Source organism: Lynx rufus, unplaced genomic scaffold (assembly GCF_022079265.1).
Source record: "Lynx rufus isolate CCGP_SWC_20201006 ecotype Redwood Valley unplaced genomic scaffold, mLynRuf1.p SCAF_2, whole genome shotgun sequence".
In the NCBI taxonomy this organism is placed as follows: domain Eukaryota; kingdom Metazoa; phylum Chordata; class Mammalia; order Carnivora; family Felidae; genus Lynx; species Lynx rufus.
Genome location: NW_025814834.1, coordinates 187,296,616 through 187,315,776, shown reverse-complemented (window position 1 = coordinate 187,315,776; position 19,161 = coordinate 187,296,616). Strand labels below are relative to the sequence as shown.

At 51.3% G+C, this 19,161-nt stretch overlaps 1 protein-coding gene and 1 non-coding gene across 3 annotated transcripts; both read right to left on the bottom strand.

Moving 5' to 3' along the window:
* Positions 1-1,763: 1,763 nt before the first annotated feature.
* On the bottom strand, positions 1,764-1,877 carry LOC124516682 (U5 spliceosomal RNA). Its single transcript, XR_006963093.1, has one exon. It is a non-coding gene; the product is annotated as a U5 spliceosomal RNA (small nuclear RNA).
* A 2,808-nt stretch (positions 1,878-4,685) lies between these two features.
* Positions 4,686-19,106, bottom strand: PTCH2 (patched 2). 2 transcript variants are annotated; one of them, XM_047085079.1, is made up of 22 exons: positions 19,035-19,106; positions 18,396-18,588; positions 12,611-12,800; positions 12,433-12,502; positions 12,151-12,242; positions 11,332-11,527; positions 10,619-10,740; positions 10,323-10,470; positions 10,112-10,243; positions 9,866-10,021; positions 9,689-9,781; positions 9,225-9,350; positions 9,013-9,131; positions 8,550-8,898; positions 8,092-8,404; positions 7,858-8,000; positions 7,591-7,771; positions 7,180-7,460; positions 6,933-7,070; positions 5,546-5,688; positions 5,362-5,461; positions 4,686-4,952 (listed from the first exon to the last, which is right to left on the bottom strand). In XM_047085079.1, exons 1-22 carry the CDS (start codon positions 19,104-19,106, stop codon positions 4,686-4,688), a joined length of 3,624 nt encoding a protein of 1,207 aa, XP_046941035.1. The 2 variants fall into 2 exon arrangements, with proteins under 2 accessions (XP_046941035.1, XP_046941034.1); XM_047085078.1 differs by having other exon boundaries at positions 8,550-9,131.
* Positions 19,107-19,161: the final 55 nt, after the last annotated feature.

The window sequence follows — 19,161 nt, the reverse complement described above, 5'->3', positions numbered from 1 at the left end:
AAATGGGGAAATTTAGCAAAACCTGTTTGGATTCTTCTTGGAGTCCCTTTGACTCTGGAGATAAGGATGACTCCTTGCCTCCAGTATAGGAGGGCACCTCTCACTTGAGGGTTTTATGACCTGTTTCAAGGGAGAAGGGAGATGGGGCCAGGGTGAGATGAGGCGGTAAGAGTGACTCTTCTGATTTCTCAAATTGCTTAAAATATTCAATATGCCAAAATACTATATTTTGGGGTAGCATGTCCTGAACCCCATCAGTAGCACAGTGATTAAGAGTATGTCTCTTCTGGATCTAGGCTGCCTGGGTTTGAATCCTAGCTCCACCACTTTCTGGCTTTGTGACTTGAGTAGGGTAAACTTTCTATGCCTCAGTTTCCTTGTTTTGAAATGGAGATAAAAACAGAATCTATTGAATAGAGTTCTTAGGAAGGTTAATTTTGTAAAGTGCTAACCTTCCTAAGAACTATATTAAACATTTAGATAATATATAAATTAAATATCTAAAAATATTTAGTGTATATATATATATATGAATCCATTCATTTGTTCCATAAGTATTGAGTGCTCATGTGAAAGGCACTGATTTAAGGTCATGGGATCCATCAGAGAATAAGTCAGGTAAATTCCCTGCCTCGAGGAACTTACATTCTAGGAGAAACATACAGCAGACAAGTAAAGAAATTAATGTATGATATAATTTCAGGAAGTAGTTTGTACTCTGAAAAAAAATAAAACAGATTAAAAGGATAAAGAGTGATGTGGTGGGAGTGGGGTTGTTTCATACAGGGTGGTGAGGGTGGACCTCTGGAGACTCAGGACTGGAGACCTAAAGGACGAGGGGCACAAACCACATGTCCTGGAGAAAGGCATTTGGAGGGGTTTGTGCAGGCTGGAGAATGGAGTGTGTGATCAGATTTACATTAAAACAATTTGTGTGTGTTGTATGGAAGATTAGGACAAAGGGGCGGTAGGGAATGAGGTACAGTCTAAGAATAGTTACAGAGGAGAGTTTTGTATGAATCCATCAAGAGCTCTTCTTGGACCAGGGTGGAGTAAAATGTGGTTGCTTGAAGCTTATGCTTTGAATATGGCCATCACTGATCCCAGCTGTAAATTTATGGAGGTCACCAGCCATGACATGGTATGTAGTTAAAGCCAGAGAAGACGCTGGGGTACCTGGGTGGCTCAGTCGGTTGAACATCTGACTTCAGCTCAGGTCATGAACTCAGGTTGAACATCTGATCTGACTTTGGCTTGGGTCATGATCTCGTGGCTCAAGAGTTCCAGTCAGAGCCTGACAGTTCTGAGCCTGGAATCTGCTTGGGTTTCTGTCTCCTTCTCTCTCTGCCCCTGCCGCATTCACACTCTGAAAAGTAAACGTCAAAAAAAAAAAAAAAAAAAAGCCATTGAAAATACAGATAAATGGGAGAATCTGAGTCTAAAACCCAAGGACTCATGTGGTGGCTAGCCGTATATCCATTTCTCCACAGCTCTCCCCACTGAGATTATAAATTACTTATCTGGCTATGTTAGCTACCCAGCCTTTTCAACGTTTGGCGTCACTAATAAACTAAGCTCTTTATAAACGAAGAAGCTAGTTACTACAGTGTTACCCACACCGGCTCTGAAATACCTTCCCAGGAAAACCTAAAAAGCACCTCACACTTACTTTTCTTTAGGAAGCAGAGACTATACCCACCCCGAAATAAAAGTCACAACGTACTACGAAGGCTGGATCACTTCTTTCCTTAACCATAAAAATTAGCCTCAAAATGAGGCCTCAAAAAATTTGGGTAAAGACTCATAACTGTTTCTCTCCACGGAAATCTTTAGTAAAAGGCGAAAGATTTATGCGATTTGAAGAGAAACCAGAGCATACCCTCCCAGCTTCTCTTGGAATTCCCTAGAGCAAGACAACACTTAGCACACTTATGGTTGTTCAGTGTCTGCACGGTTCATGCTCCCTGCTTGGAATTTCTATAGACCATAGATTTCTAACAGGTAGTATGCCCTAAACAGCGCGGAAATCTTGGTGGGGCTGGAACTCCAGCAGCGTGAAACTGGTTTTTCGTGGTGCACCATGGGTATGCAAATCACAGGCGTCTCCGGGCGGGTGGGAGACACCAGCTGTGGCGGCGGGGTGGCGCTGGGGTGATGCCTCCGTAGTAGCTCTGCGGTCCACACGAGAACCCGTGCCCCGTTTGCCCAGAGAGGTAAGGGCGTTTCCCGCCGGTGCCTGTGCCGAGCTCTTTACCAAGGGGTTGGGATTGTTAGTCCCAGTTATTGAAGTACAGCCTTACCGGCAGGGACACCCTCCACCCCCCGCCCCCAGTGCTGGGACCGAAGCAGAAACGGTTGAGCAGAGTCCTCAGGGGCCCTGGGACCTGTAGGAGGCACATCACTACCCCTCCCGGAAGAGATGGCATCCAACTAATATTAAAGGATGGTTCCATCAAGGAAGAAAAGTGTCCTTGGCAGAGAGAATGACGTCTGTGAAATTGTGGAAGGTGCACACTGAAAGTAATTCAGCCTGTCTAGAGTGTGGTGTGTCTGAATGAGGGTGTGAGTCCGGCTAGACACTGTCTGGGAGAGAGCTGGATGATGGCAGAGGCTAGAGTGATTGTGCCTGGGAAGGGCTTAGATTTCGTCTTGTCCATGATGGGGAGCCATGAAAGGGAATTTAAGTCAGAGGACTGAGTAGTGTGAGGTACCACACAGGGTGGGCTGCCCCGCAAGGCCTGGGACTTGTCTCGGAGACTGGAGGTGATTCATACCCCTGGATTGAGCATTCTTGGGGTGGTCGAACTCCAATCGGCTGGAATCAGTTTGATTGCTGCCACACCAGGACACCTTTCCAGTCAGAGCAGTCAGAGCAAAAACTTTCAGCACAGTTAATATCTATACACACTACAAGACTAGGGAGCACTTATGAGATACCAGGTCATTTCTTACATAATTTCATTGAAAATCCTGAGGAAAAGAAATAGCACCCTACGAGATAGGCTCTAATCTTCCCATTTCACAGATGAAAACACTGAAGCACAGTGAGTTTAACTAACTTTCCTGGGTCCCTCTGCTGCTAAGCAGCACAGTAGACTGACATCTTTTGCACTAGTCCAGCTTGGTGAGCTCTTCTGCTCCACTCAAAAGCCCCTCCACCCAGACACTAGTGGCTTGAAATCCAGCCTCCATCCCTTGCACCCCCTATTTTAGGTTCAAAGCCAACTACTCAAGGTCTTTTTAGGCATTTATTTTAGTGTTGATTCAACTGCTATAGGTTTGTTCATGTATTTAATTAAATGAATTTATTTTATATTTAGTCAGAACATGATTTTCTGGCCTTTAGCCTGGTGGGTGGGGTATAAGAAGGCAGTGGTTGTTCCTGGTAAGTGAGTGGCTAGAACCCACTGTGCATATTTGTATCACTTGAGACTGAGACCTGGAATAGTTTGAGGAAAGATAATAAAAGACCTCCCTCACCTCATAGGGCGAGGTGCTGTAATCTAGCCCAGAAGTGTGGCCAGAATCTTCTAGCCCTCTATATAAGAACAGAACAGATAGCTTAACTATAGCACCTCACTGGCCACTAGCACAATCTCAGTTTCTGGACAGTTCCCCCTGTGGATCCCCTGGCTGTCTGGCCAAAGGTGCCTCTGGGGCACCAGGCTGCTGATTTGCAGAGGCCTCTTGCCTTGGAAGATGGTCTAGACATAAACTCCTAAAATGTCTCCCCAGACCTTGCTATTCCCATCTGTTTCAGTTGGCTACTTTCTCTATCTGCTTCCATTTTACCTTCTACCTGTTGCATGGCTCTGCCCCCGCCCATCCCCCCACCCCCACCCCCCACCCTCCACCATGCTGCTGAAACAGAGGCTGGATTATGATGGCTCTGAAAGCCACACAGCAGTGTCACCAAAAACATTTGTATCATTTGGTATACTAAGCACTTACCCCAGGTCCTGTTACCAACTATATGACCACAGTATATTTGTTGAATATGACCTTCACTTGCCAGGTGAATAAATAGACCAACATTACGTGACAAAAATTTAGAACCTGGGGCCCTTCCGTTTCAGGACTAGAGTAGCCCCAGGAACTTAGACCATGATACCTCTAGTTGCAAACTCCCAAGTTTGTTTGAAAGAAAAGCACCAAAGTCATTTGAGATGAGTTCATATAGAATATATTTCACTCTTTAAAAATAAAACTTTCAGCATAGCTAAAATCTATACAGACTACAAAAATAAACATCTTCATATAAATAATTTACGTGGTAGAAGAAGGGCAGATACAGACGGCCTACTCAGGAGTTACCAAGCAGTGGGGGGCCAGGACTAGCAAAGGGTGCTAGAGGATCCCCCAGGCTTGGCCTGCGAGGGGCCAGTAGCACATGGGAGGGCGGGGAGAAAAGGGATGAACCGCAGCCTGAGGTGCTGGCTTCTACCCCCACGCAGAAAGGCACAAACACAGAACCAGGTGTGCAAGGCTGTTCTCCCAGCCCAGAGGGTGCTGGTTTTGCATGGGTATCAGGGAGGTCTGTGATGGCTGAGGCAGGAAAGGGAACGCAGGCAGACAGCAGCAGCAGCAGGGCTTTCCAGGTGTCTGTCCTGCATTCAATAACCCACCCACTGCTTCCCAGTGACTTCATGTGACCCAAGCAGGGTCTCCATGCTTCAGGTGCTCTATCACCCAGTGGCTGGGCATGGTCCCCTAGAACTGAGGTTGTTGGAGCCGCTGGCAGCTGGTGTGGCAACAGGGGACCAAGTGGGTTCATCAGAGGCTGGGTGGATGTAGGCACCAGGCAGCGGGGGTGGGTGGAGGGCCACTGTCATGGAGGTAGTCACTCTGGCAAAGCTCTGGGGCAGGGTGGGGGACAACCCCCACCTGAGTCCTCCTTCCCGTGGAGCTGGAGGGCTGAGGACCTCTGGGCTCTCCTTGTATATCTGTACCACCTGGGGGAGACACCACTCCCAGTGAGCCCAGGGGTACCAGGACCTCAGTCCCCTTCAGCAGCTCACTGGTGCATCACTCTGATTGTTGGGAAGTTGTGGCCCTTGTTGGCTTCCAGCAGCAAGTAAGAGCTGACAAGGGACAGGATGTCAAGGCCTGGGACAAACTCTGCATGTTGCTCTTGACCCTAAACACTAAGGTGGGTCCCATAAAGAAGCCAGGAAAGTTGAGGGACAGGGGCATGGTGTTTGGGCAAAGGGAGAGGCTGCCACCCTCGGTTGACCTCAGGGGGAGGGTCCTTGTGAATTGAGCCCTGTCTTTTGGCCAATGAGATTTTGTCCTGGCTCTGTCTCTTCCCTTGCCTGTCCCACCCCATCCCCTGGGCTGGAAGCAGGGGGAGGGTATGGTCACCTCTGGTGGGGGGCCCAGGATGGACAGCAGCACAGGCAGCAGCATGAGCCCATGGAGGAGGCCCAGGAGTGTGAGCACTGTCAGCACCACGAAAAAGTACCTGTGTGGAGGTAAGTGGTCAGCCTGGGTAGCCCCTGTGGCCAGTACAGGCAGGCCCTACCTCCTTGCCCCATGCCTCCCCTACCTTATGATGAAGTCAAAGTTCGAACCAGCAAGCATAAGCAGACCCAGCAACGTGGAGACGGCCCCATCGGTCACCGGAGCAAATGTGTGCTCTAGGGCACGGGCAGCCCGCAGGTTCCGGCTACCCTGGGTGGTCAGGAAGCCCTGGGGGAGAAAGGAGGCCCTATAGCTGCTCATTGGCCAGCCATGCCCTCAACTTCTCATCTGTCCCTAGGGCTCACAGGTCAGGTAAACTGAGCTCCTGGAAACTATCCAGGAAGTATGCATGGGTCTATTTATTTATTTTTGCATGAGTCTATTTAAGTAACACTGTATACATATGTCTGGTGAGACACAGAGATGTCTAAAATCGTTGGTAAACAGAGCCTGTCACCTGTTTTTGTAAATAAAGTTTAGTTGAAACACCGCCACACCCACTCATTTACATATATCTATGGCTGCTTTAGTGCTACCTCTGCAGAACTTCTACAGAGACACTGTGACCTACCAAGCCTAAAATATTTCCTGTCTGGCTCTTTACAGAAAGTTTGCTGATCCTGGGTCCAGAAGGATGGACACCAAATGGTCACAGTTACTTGTTTGGATGGGATTTCAGAGGATTTCTAATTCTTTCTTTGTACCTCTCTGCGTGCTGACTTTTCCCTCCTTCAAGGTTCTTATATATTGTTCTTACAATCAGAATAATAACAGGGCTATTATGGTGGAAAAAAGGGAGCTGTCTGTGGGGTCTAACCACAGCTGGTCTGTGGCCCCCACCTCTGCTCCCACTCCTCCTCTGCCAGAGAACACAGAGCTGTGGGAGAGGCTGAGCCCACCTCACTTCTACCATCTTTTTCTTGGAAGAATCCTTCATTTGCCCCACATTGCCATCCAGCTACCACCCCCCATTTCTCTGATCCCTTCACGGTAAAGCCATCCAAAAGAATTGTTGGTTCCTGTTTTCTCACTTTCCATTCTGTCCCCACTTTGGTCAGGCCTTTGTCCCGTCCTCTCTGCTGAAATGACTGCTTATTTCGTTGTTTACATGTTTATTGTTTATCTCTACCCTCTAGAATATAAGCTCCTTGAAGGTAAAGCCTGTCTGTACTGGTATTATATCCCCAAATCTTGTTGTAAGTTGGTTTGTGTGTGTATGTATATATGTATGTATGTAATCTCTATACCCAGTGTGGGGTTCAAACTCACATCCCTGAGATCAAGAGTCCCATGCTGTATGGACTGAGGCAGCCAGGCGCCCCTGTATCCCCAATTTTTTTTTTTTTTTTTTGCGTCCAAACAAGGCTTTGAAACCAATCCTTAAATAGTACCTAGCACATAGTAGGTGCTTGACAAATATTTGCCTGACACTGAATCAGCTGGCCCACCCATCCCCCAGTGCCTGTGCTCACCAGAGCCACATGGACTGTGAACTCGACACCAATGCCTACAGAGGCCACAAGGATCACCACGGGGATGGCACTCAGTTTGATGCCCAGGAAACCCATGATGCCAAAGAGCTCCACAGTCATCATCGCCAGGACCAGTACCTGGGGAAGGCAGGGCTCACTCAGGCTCCTGGGAGAAGGGATGACAGGCTGGGCAGGACAGGGGTGGGGAGCCATGGGTCTCTCTTGCCCCATCCCTGCAAGGACTCACTATGAGACCAGCCGTCCAGGGATTGAGCAGCAGCAGGGCACAGACGAGGAAAGTGCATACCAGCAGGATGCAGATAGCCAGCAAAAAGTAGCGCCGCAGGCCCAGATACTGCTCCCAGAAGAGGAAGGGGGAGCCACTGGGGTAGGCACGCACCCCGGCCCGGCCTGCCTCGGTGCACGCTGCTCGGGCCCCCTCAATGGCCTCCACGAAGTCCGCAGTCTTCTGGAGGCCATGCAGTAGGAAGGGGAACTGGGCAAATTCCAGGGGCTGGGCCGCCGGGACTGTGAAGGGTAGGGAGCAGCAGGGAGAGGAGGGGTGGCCAGTGAGCACAAGGAGGAGAGGGCAGGGCCTTAGGATAGGGCCTGTGTGGGCCCAGGCTGAGGCTCTTGTTGGGCTTCCCCCCAGACTCACTGCGAAGGTTCTCCCCCGTAGTGTCATATTTGTCGTGCAGCCACTCGGGAGGTGGGGGGTAGAAGTTGGCCTGTGAGGCTGCCAGGCCCAGTGGGTCACTGCTTACCCACATGGTCAGCCCCACGTAGAAGAGTTCGGGTGGGATCAGCCCCTCCTTATCTACTAGCTTCCTTGTGGTCAACTGCAGAGGCAGAGAGAGCTGAAGGCCTGGGCCCGTAAGGCCTACAGCCTCTCTGTGCTTCCTGACCCTTCCAGCCCCCTTCCAACCTGGCTGAAATCCAGAGGCTCTTGGGCATCCCCGGTCTGGATGAGCAGCTTGTAGGCCAGGGCCCCATCCTCAGAGCCATTGCGGCATGAGTGGCGGGTAATGCGCCCAGAAGCCCAGTCCTGGTCAAACGCGGCCTGGATTCCTAGGGGAGAACAAGGTAGGGTACAGTCAGCCTGCAGCCCTGGGGGCTTCTGCCCGCAACAGCCCCCCCTGCCAGTTTCCTTGCCTCTTACCCTGTAGCCAGTTGCGGTAATAGTGCAGCCAGGTGCGGGGCGCCTGGGTGGCAGGCGGGGGCAGCACGGCCTTGAGAGAACTGAAGCGCTGGTGCAGATCAAAGAGGGCGCGTTGGGAGTGGGCGTAGTCAAAGCCACCCTGTGTCACCAGGGCCACCTCGTACAGGGAGAAGTACCTGAGCTGGGCGCTCAGGAAGGCATGCTCCTTGGTGCCCCGAGGCACCACATCTGTCAGGGCCAGCCCATCCTGCACCAAGGTTGCTCCGTAGAGGCTCAGGCCCAGAAGAGCCCCAAAGAGCACCAGCACCATGGCCTGTGGGAAATGGCAACTAAGCTGGAGGCCCAGGGATGTGCCCCAGCCCTCAGGAGGTGGCATGGGCCGTCTACCCTTCTTGGGGCCCAGAGACACTTAAGTCTCTGCCTGGTGCACCCCAACTTCTCCAGGCCTAGAGTCTTACCTTGCTGTGTGACTGGAGCAGCAAGGGTGCAAAATGATAGCGGGCGAAATGAGCAAGATTCCAGCGGGCACAGGGCAGGGAATTGCACGTTGCCTTTTGCCTTGTCCCCTCCTCTTGGCCTAGAAGGTCCCGTGTGGACCCTCCTGGGCTGAAGAGCTCAGAGCCCAGTGGGTCAGAAGGTGGGGGCACCAAGTGGGCCCGGGGAGGCAGGATGGTGACGACATGCTGGCTGCTGGCTTCACAGTGGGCAAAGGCTTGAACTGTGGCAGTCAGGTGGGCAATGCCCACTGGTACTGTCCTATCCCCTAGTTCCTGGGGCAGAATCTGAATCACACGGGCAGAGCAGGGGCTGGAAGAGGCAGAGAGTGGGGGTGGCAGGTCTGTGGAAATGCTGGTGAGGGGACAGGAAGTGATGGGGCCCGAGGAGATGAGGCCTGGTGGGGTGGGGATGCAGGGACGGTACCTGGAGAAACAGCAGAGCACGTCAAGGCGCTGGCAGTGGCGCCGATGCAGGTCCAGGCTGAGGACCGCCGGGAAGACAAGCATCACGGCTGCAAAGTTGCAGCCAACCACTATGGCCGCCTGGGGGATGGACAAGAGGGACACAAAGGCTGATGAAGCATGCCCCCCGTTTCATGCTCACCCTGAGCCTGGGCCCTGTTCCTGAGGCCTCACCTGCAAGGAGAAGGCCCGCAGTGCAGGGATGGGAACTAGGGCAGCCATGAAGAAGGCAACCATGTGGTTGATGGATGTGAGTGCGACGCTGGTACCTGTGCGCCGCAGACACTCGCCTGTGCGCTCCTGCCAGGACAGGGGAGGAGCCATGGGTCTTCAAGGTAGAGCGAAGGGGAAGCTTGGGAGCTTGGGATGGCAGAGGAGGGACAATAACCACGCGGCAGCTAACAGGTATTGAGTACTGTACACGTGTCATGCACATTGTTCTAAGCACTCAACCTGAGTTATCACCGATTCTTACAACAACCCTCACGACACCAGCACTATTATTACCCCTGTTTACAGATGAGGAAAACTGAGGCACAGACAGGTTAATTACCAGCCCAAGGCCACCTAAGCCAAGAGGCTCTTAACCCTATGCTAAACCGCTTCAGATGAGCCCAGGCTGGAGAACGAGGCCTCACCTGGAGAGGGGTGCCAGGTGGAGCCTCTGTGAAGGCATGTGCCAGCAGGAATATGTCATCCACACCGATGCCCAGTGCCAAGAAGGGCAGCACCTGGAGGGGCACAGGGGTGGGCAGCTGGAGGAACTGAGGAGCCTGGACTGTGGACCCCAAGTGTGCCCTGTAGTCCTGGTGTACCTGGGTAGTGGCAGCGTTGAAGGCGATGCCAAGCAGGGCACAGAGCCCGAGGCCCGAGGCCACTGCCAGGGCTACCAGCAGCACCCCTGCAAGGCCTACAGCACCCTGGGACTGGGCACAGTCCCAGCGCAGCATGGTCACACAGGCATAGGCTAGCTGTGGGGAAGGAGGGCACAGTCTTGGAAAGCAGCTTCCTGGCTGAGCACCGGGCAGAGGGTGGGGTAAGGTGCCGGGAGCAGGACCCACCATGAGCAGATAGCCTCCCACCACACGGGCAGCACTGACTTCAGAGAAAGCGTGCAGGATGTCATCCAGGGTGGTGGAGGAGAAGGCATGGATCTGCTGGGATGAATTCTGAGGCAGGGCCTCCTGGGCCAGCTGGAGAGACAGGGTGGATCTGAGGGGCAGGAGGAGGGAGTGGCCTCAGGGCGCCGCCCTTGCCCTTCTGCACACTGACCTGCACAAAGCGCCGCTGCCAGGCCCTCAGCACTGTGCCAGCCTGCTCCTCGCTCCAGCCGATGTCGTGTGTCTGGTAGTCGCCTCGGAAGTGCTCATACAGCTGGCGGGGACTCATCAGCAAGAAGGTGCTCTGCAGGGCTTCTGCCCTGGTGAGGGGTAGAGGAGAGTTGGGGGGCAGAGCTGGCCTGAACGCCCAGCAGGAGCTGTACAGGGGGGTTTTGCCAGAGCCGCCTAGAATCAGAGTGTGGATTCCCATGCCTGGGGCCCCCTTACCAGGCCCCATGAAGGCCTTACCTTAGCAGCTGTCCTTGGGCGTCTCTGGCCATGCCCCCCAGCAGCAGTTCCTCCTGCCAGTGCATGAACTTGTGGGAGAAGCCATGGCAGCCACCGTTCAACTCCTGAGCCACATTGGGAGCCTAGAGGGGGACAGGAGGGGGGTTTATTATTCAAGGCTCTGGCTCTGGGTTAACTCGGGGTCCCTGGGCTGGAACCATGCCTGCCATGGGGTTCCATAGCCTGAAGTGTAGATAAGTATTCTCCTCAGTTTCTTGCCTACTTTGAGTCTCTTGCCTAATAGTGAACAGCTATTATCCTGCAGAGAGGAGGCCACAAGAGGGAGAAGAGGCCTGGAAATAGGCTTCTGGGAAGCGCTGGAGTAACTTTGGTGGGTTTTGGAAAAAGGTTCACATTCACAGGGCCACAGAGACACTCAGGAAACTAGGTATGATACTTGTGCTTAGCTAATTGGTCCTCAGTTTCTCTGTACAAATCTATTTTGATGAAGTCCAGGTTTTCTGGGCTTAGAAAAGGACCAAGGGATTCATATACCACTTGCAGGTCCCTTAGGAGAACCGAATAGAAAGGGTATTCAGGTATCTAGCACAGTGAGGGCAGGGTAACGATGTCCAGAAAATGGGAGACAGAGCACAATCTGCTCTCTCAGAACATATGAGGAGGGAAAAGGGAAGAAAAATAGCCTTTCCCTGGCAAACCCGGCTGGAACCCACCTGCTTGCTGTGATGGTTAGGGGCAGTAGGTGGGCAGTGGAGGTCATCAGGGTGCAGACAGGGCCGCCCCACATAGGCCTGGCCCACCTGTGCCTTGTCTAACAGCTCCCGGAAGCCCTCAAGGGAGGCAAAAGGGCCCAGCTCCTTGAGCAGCTGCTCTGGATCCAGGTTGGTCCACTGGATGTCAGGACGACCACTGAGGGGAGAGCCCACGGTTGGTGAGGATAAAGGATCAATTCCCTCCCTGCAAAATGCTGCTAGGGGACCCCTGCTGTACCCTACCCTCCTCCTAGCTGTTCATTTGTCCCTCCATATGAAGGGTGTGCAATGTTGAGCCTCCCAGAGCTCCCAGGCTACACCAGCTTACCAGGTTGCTGCAGTGAGATGGAGGACAGATAGTACTTAATACATGGACAAGGCCAAGAGAAAGCCCCACTGAGTCCCCTCCCAAGCATCTATCTTTGGTTCTAATACATAACCATATGGGCACCTGCCTGTAACAGGTTTTCTTTTTAGTCTGGCAACAGCTTAGCTGATACCTAGTTAACTCTCCCGTGCAAAGTCTCTTTCTGGGGATCTTTTTTTCTCTTTCATTCAGATCTTTGTTCTGTTTTGTCTAAATAAGGCCAGTTTGCCTTTCCTTCAGAGGAAAGGAGAAGGGGGATGTGGAGAGAGCCCTGGGGCAGTCTGGCCCTGGCCTGACAGGTAGTTTAGGCCCTTAGTAAGGTTTTGATCATCATCTTTACTCCCACCCTCTCTTCTGCTGGGAAAGTCCCGGCCTAGGAAGCAGGGCCTGGGAGCAGCTGTGGTGGCACTCACGGCAAGTAGGCAGAGCCCCCTTGGAGTTTGGCTCCCTCCCAGAAGCAGTCGAGGGGGGTGAGGATCACGCACGGAAACAGCTTCTCAATCATCTGCCAGGGACATCCCAGGCCACATCAGTCCTGTCCCTGGGCTCCTTTCTCCACAACCTCTGTAGAATGCCCTCTGCAACCCCCTCCCCTCCCCTCCTGACTTTTAGCCTCCCCATCTCCGAGAACCTTCCCCTGCTGCAGAAAAGGTTCCACCTTGACCCCATCTCAAAGAACAGCTCAGGGTACTCACCCGCTCAATCATTCCATTTTCAATTAGGGGAATTCCTGACTTGTAGCAGATTTTATTCAAATCCCAGGACCTGGAATAGCCAGGGCACAAGAGATCAGCAGAAGAGGCAGATTCCCATGCCAGCTCTGCCACACAGCATGCCTCACTCCCAGCTGCTCAGGGACTCAGCCAGACTCACTTTCCATAGAGTGATACTTGCACTTTACTGGCTGCAAGGGCTGCCTGGAGGTGGAGGCCCAGTGCCTCAGGCGTGAGGATGTTCTCCCCCTCCTGGTGTGGGGTCTGTATCAACATCTGGGAGGTGTACGCAGCCTCCTCCCCCAGCTTCTCCTTGGTGTAATGCAACTCCTGGCTCACCCGGCTGCCCACTGCCAGAGACAGAGAGAAAGCTGGGGAAAAGAGCTTTAGTGGATTGGAGCTCTGGGGAATGTGGGACCCTAGCCTGCTGAGGCTTCCCAGGAAAAGTGGGAGAAGTGCTCTGAAAGGAGCCCCTACTTTTCCCCTGATGGCCATTCTGACTCCACAGGCTCCTGGCCCTCTGGCTGGAATCTGGAGCTTTGCAGGGAAGTGAGAGACCTCAGTTGTATGGCTCTATAGAATTCTTGTGTTGTCTAAGATTTAAGCATGAATCAGGTTGGCTAGGTTTGGAGCAAATAACTTCAAAATGACAGGTCAGTATGAGTTGGGTCGGGGCTGCGGTTTTGGAGGTATCCTGGTAAAGGAGCCCTCACTCAGTCCCTCTCTGCTCTGGTAAGGAAGACAAGGAGGGACAAAAGGGACCAATAGAGAGGCTGCCATTGGGAGGGTCTTCTAAAAGAAGAGATCTAGTGCTAGGACTGGTTCTTAGTTCAGGTTGTCCCAGGCAATGCTTTATAGCCATACATCTTTTTGCAAATTGTTCTGCCAAGAGGGTGGGGATGGAAGTGCCTGGTAATAATGGGCCCTGTGGTGGCACAGGTGTGAGGGAGGATCAGATAGTCTTTCAGTGTGACGCTGTCAACATACTGCTTCCACTCATGCAAGAAGTACCTGGAATCAGCTCACGTACCCTGGCAGAGGTGACAGCAACATGGACCAAGGGGAAGAAAACGTTCCCAGATCCCTTTCACCAGTCTCACTGTCCAGGCAACAGGGAGACCCAGCGCCAGGCCTGCCTTAGTCTCCTTGATCTTGGCAACCCTCAAGTCCAGCATTGTACTGGCCACAGAGTCATGGTCTCTAACTGGGGCCTAGCAGGGGAGGGGTGCTGTGAGGGGATATGGCCTGCCTGTGATTTGGAGGAGGGCAAGGGCAAGTGCCAAATCACTCCTGAGGCTTTATGGACTTGGTCTGGGCTTAGGCCCAGTTCTGCTTCCACCTGTCCAGGACCTCTGCCTGTTGGTCACTGCCATTCCTGGGGCCCACATGTATATCTTCTCTGAGGCTCCAGCCCCATCGGTGATCATCGTGGTCCCCCATCTCTTTTTCTTTTTTTGCTTTATTTTAGACAGAGTGTGTGAGAGTGCCTATGTGCTCACACTGGGGCAGGGTGGGGGCATGCAGAGGGAGAGAAAGAATCCCAAGCAGGCTTCGCCCTGTCAGCACGGATCCCACCACCCTGGGATCATGACCTGAGCTGAATTTGAGTTGGATGCTTAACCCGCTGAGCCACGCAGGTGCCCCTCCCAATCTCTTTTTCAAGCCCATATAATCTCCTTACTCATGAGAGTCCCAAACCCTTAGTAGCAACCCCCCAACACAGATTTGCCCATCTGCTCACATTTTCCCACTCAAATCACATTCCTGGCCCTCTCTCACGAATGTAGCCTCCCATAGCCATGCTGCCTGCTTCCACATATTTTTCTTCCTTTTCTGACTCTCCTTCCTCCCCAGGCCCGTACTGTACTACAGTGTTTATTTCACCAGGCTTAGGCCAAACCTGCTACAAGGAGGGACAGGAGGGGACAAAAATAAGCTCTTCATAGTAAGTGAGTTTGCTGAGGGGAGGGAGGCACAGGACAAGGAAGGAACCCAGAGAGGGCTATCAAGAAAGCAAGAGAGGGGTGCCTGGGTGGCTCAGTCCATCCAACTTTTGGTTTCGGCTCCAGGTCATGATCTCACAGTTTGTGAGTTCTAGCCCTGTATCGGACTCTGTGCTGACAGCGTGGAGCCTGCTTGGGATTCTCTCTCTCTCCCTCTCTCTCTCTCTCCCTCTCTCTCTGCCCCTACCCTGCTCACTTACTCTCTCTCAAGAAAGCAAGAGAAATACTGGCAATGTAAAGCATAACATCAAAGAAAATAAGGAATCCTAAGAAAAAATGAGGAAAAGCAAAAGGTAAACTTCTGCTGACAACAATGATGATGATAGACATGAGGACAGATGAACTGGGATGTATTGTGCGGGCAAGAAGAGACAGCAGGTGGAAGGGAGAGCCTGGAAACTCTGTACAGACCTGGGTTTGAGCCTTGGCTCTGACACTTAGTCTGTGCTTTGGGAAAATTACTTAGTCTCTCTGACCCTCAGTTTCCTCATCTGTCAAGTGGGGACAAAGCCTACCTTGGTAGAATTAGAATCAATGCAGGCAAAACACTAACTGCCCAACACACAGTAGGTACAGACAAGAATTGTTATTTAATAGCTGCTGGGAGAGAGACTGTGGGACAGAAAAACGAGAAAGAACTTGGAGTAACAAAGATTGAATGGGGAGGAAGTAGGAGAAAAGGAGAAGGAGATGTTAAAATCAAGTCTGTTGAATGCTTTTGTGCCTTTACAAAAGAGAGAATATAACTGGTTAGCCAGCATGGAAAAAGAACCCACCTTATATGTAATCCTGTAAGTGTGAATTAAAACAGCAGTAAATTACTGTCTATCAAACTAGCAAAAATAAAAAAAAAATTGATAGCACTCATTGCTGGCTTACAGGAGTGGACTCTTCCTACCACCAAAGTGTAATTTGGTATGATATTTGGGGGAAAGCAATATTGTAATATGTATCAGACCCTGAGAAATGTTTGTAATCCTTGGTCCAGAAATTCTCCATGCAAGGGCCTATAAGCAAAGACATAGGCTTTCTTGGAGTGAACTGGGAGCCATGGTAGCTTTTGAGCAGAGAAGTGAGATGACCTTTTTCATCACTGAACAATACATTCTGGAGCTAAACTGTGAATGAATAGGAATTGGCCAGGGAAGAAGGTCAGGAAAGGGCATTCTGGGCCAAGTTATGTGTAGGGAACTGTCAAAGACTCAGCATTGCTGAGTGAAAGAGAGACAATGCTAGAGAAGAAATCAAGTTAGGTTGCGAGGGCCTAGAATGTGTGCTAAGGAACTGGATTCTGGAGTCTCCCCAGACCCTAATAGAAAGTGGTGGAAGGACTCTAAGCGGGGGATGGACTTGGCCAGATTTATATACACCACAGGAGGGCAGTGTAGAGGCAGAGTTGAAGGTGAGGCTTGCAGAAGATTGGTCACTTCTCTAACAGACTTTGATTTTGTTGGCCATTCTCTGAAAGGCCCAGTGATTCAGGGCAGCTGGATCCCTCCCCAGCCTCAGGGGGGTGGAATTTGATTAGTTAATCACAGTAATTCCATTGCCTTTGCCAAGTGAAGGGTTTAGGCATATGAAGCTACACAGTTCTTGCCAAAGTGACCAAATGGGAAGTCGGCTGGGGGGCTTCTGGTAAAATTTCCCTCACTTCCAAAATTTCCCCCAGACAGGACGGGATGACGTCCCTTTTCTGACACTGCAATAGCCACTTGGGACAAGGAGGTGGTAAGCCTGAGGACAAAAGGCCAACATGCTGAACAAGGCAGAGGAGAAGACAGGAAGAACCTGTGTCCTTACTGATGTCCTTAGGTTTTGAATTAACCATCCTGGAACTTCTCTACTGTGTACTACCAGATTTCTTGTTACAGGGATAATAAATCAATCTTCTTCCTTCCTTCCTCCACCCTCCTTTCCTTTTTTTTCTCTTTCACGTGGCTAAAAGCATAACAAATGATACAATCAGGAGTGTACTACCAGAGACTGAGAAAGGCCTCATCTAGAGCAATGGCCACATGGGTGGAAAGGAGGAGTCTGTTATGAGAAAGGTTAACAAAGAAGAATTTGCTGGCTTAGTAACCAGTTAGGTAAGCAAGAAGAACTGAGGCTGACTCCCAAGGTTTCAGCCTTGGGTCTTTGAGTGGATAGTCGTTCCACCAATTGATATGTTGCATCCTGCCTTCTAGATAGAATGGCTACATGTTCCTTCTTTTCAGGGATAGCTCCAATTTCAAACCATCTCTCTCACTGTTCCTGTAAGTATTGGTTGGGCTATGTGTTGTGTTTTTTTATTTTAGAGATCAATCTATCTCTGGGCCTTTTAGCTTTAAAGTTGATCAGGAAGGACAAGTTACTTTCCAAGTCTCTCACCATGGCAAAGTTGTAAGGGACCCTGAACTCTGGTCCAGAACTCTGATAGCCAGTGAGTGTCCTGCTTCTTTCTTTGCTTCCTGTATTAGCAAAACAGGAAAGGAATAGAGAAATATTCTTCAGTCCTCACCTTGATCAGCTCCTCATTGCCTAGGGCATTGCTGGGAGAAGCCTCAACTATAGATGTACAGAGACAAGATCAGGTCAGGATCATTGCTTTGACCTCACCCCCAGCTCTAGCTGATATAGGACACAGCAGGATTCTGAAATAAAGGAAAAAGCCCTAGGAATTGGATACCACCCTCTAATATCACCCTTCCACAAACAGCAGAAAAAATCTGGTGGGATCTAGCTTGTCCTGTGCTGGAGTAATAGGAGAGAAAATAAGGAACAGGAACATGGAGGTTCAAGCAGTGTTTAGATGGGAAAGCTCTGGGAAATGGAGAAAGATGAAGAGGGGAGAGACAGCTTCTATTGTAGCAGGAAATCCAACAGTCATTTGGGACCACCCAGGCAGCAGTGGTGTGTGGGTGGGGGTATGTGTATGTGCGTGTATGCACATGTGTGTCCTGGGGCTGGGGGCAGGCAGGCAGGCACAGAGAAACATCTGCTCTGGACCCCAGGGCTGGCCTAGAGTGGATATGTATGTGTGAGCCTGCAGAGGGCTGGGGCAGGGTGGGGATGGGGTGTGGGAGCCCAACAGGCAGGCGGGCAGGCTCCAAGAAACATCTGCTGTGCATCCTAGGGCTTGCCAGTGTTTGAAATAACTCAAGGGTGTGAGACTCTAACCTGGCCCTGCCTTTGGGTGTGGGCCAGGGCTGGGGGAGGTTTGGGGGAGGCCACAAATGCAAATTTCCCAGGAAAGACCAGGTAAGAGTTTGACTCTATTGAAGGGCTAACATATGAAACCAGGCCTCAGGAAAGAAGAGTTATGCCAAAATTATTAATAAGAAACCATCTTTAACGCTTCCATTAGGAAGTGAGGATTTGGTTGCATCTGACTCCACTGTTGCCTCAAAGTGCAGACCCTGTGCCGCTTTTTCCCACTAATTGCAGGGGGCCTAGGTGCATGGGACCTCTCCATGGAGGCTTGCCAGATGATTTACTCGGTTTCCCCAGCCCAGTTCTAATTTTCCAGATTCTCCTGGTTAGGTGTGATCTCTCCTTGCCTTCTCTTATTCAATGTAATCACATTCTGCTCTACATTATATTGCATCCTAACACATATTTTACTTTCCTTGCTACTGAAAGATGGGTCTTAGTTTGGTTGCCTTTACAAACCCTGCCATGCCATAAAAAATACACATGAAAAGTTGGCAATAATTGCTAAATAAACACACACATGCTCACAGATAACTATTCTATATACCTATCCACAGGACTCCATCATCTGCAGATGTCCATTTACAGGTGTGGGAGGGAGCACTGCTCCCAGACGCCCAGGCTTTGGCAGACAGGTACCCCTTCCAGACCCAGAGCCAAGCCCACTAGAACTCAGTAGTCAGCTCCTCACGCTGTTCTTGTCTTAGGCTCACCATATCCAAGCAGCTATGACTAGTGTCCACAACTTACCTTCCACCCAGAGCTGTTCTAGGTCTGTCTCAATGATGGCCACACGGAGACCCAGTGCCAGGGCTCCAAAGGCCAACAGGCCCAGGAAGAGCACTTTGCCACAGTGTCTCTGGATCCCGCAGCCCAGAGAGAAGAGCAGGCCCTGGAAGTAAGCACGAAGCCAGAGTGGAGCCTTTAGGCTCCCAGTTAGGATCTGGGATGGAAAGAGAAGGGTCAGCCAGGCATTACTGCAACAATGCATGAAATCCTTCCTTTTTCTCCTTATGTACACCCTCTGCCCAAGCCCTAGCTTCTTGCTTTCTGGATGCAGGACAGGTAGGACCTACAGAGACACAGGCCCAAACTTGGAAAAGATTTAACTCTATTCCCTGCCACCCACCCAATACACACCCAAGGAACGCACAGACCCCTTTTCTGAGAGTAGAATACATATACATACATCTGTTTTCAGGTGGACAGAGGTGAACCCCAGACACACTCTCACCGGCCAGATGTTGAGGAGACACAGAAAGGCACACACACCCTTAAGGGGTGGGCAATAACACCCTGCACTTTAGAGGCATCACACCTTGCTGAGTGACAGACCTGGGGTCTCTAGACCTGGTCCCAATCTTTCTAACCCGTTTCCACTCCACTCACCTGGGGTGATGCGGCTCGAGCTGGGGGTGTATAGACAGGGGGCAGCTCCTGGAGTGGCGGCGGCCGAGCCATGCTGGCGGGGATGGGGGGGCGTGGGCGCCCCCAACTCGCGTTATCTGGGATTCTC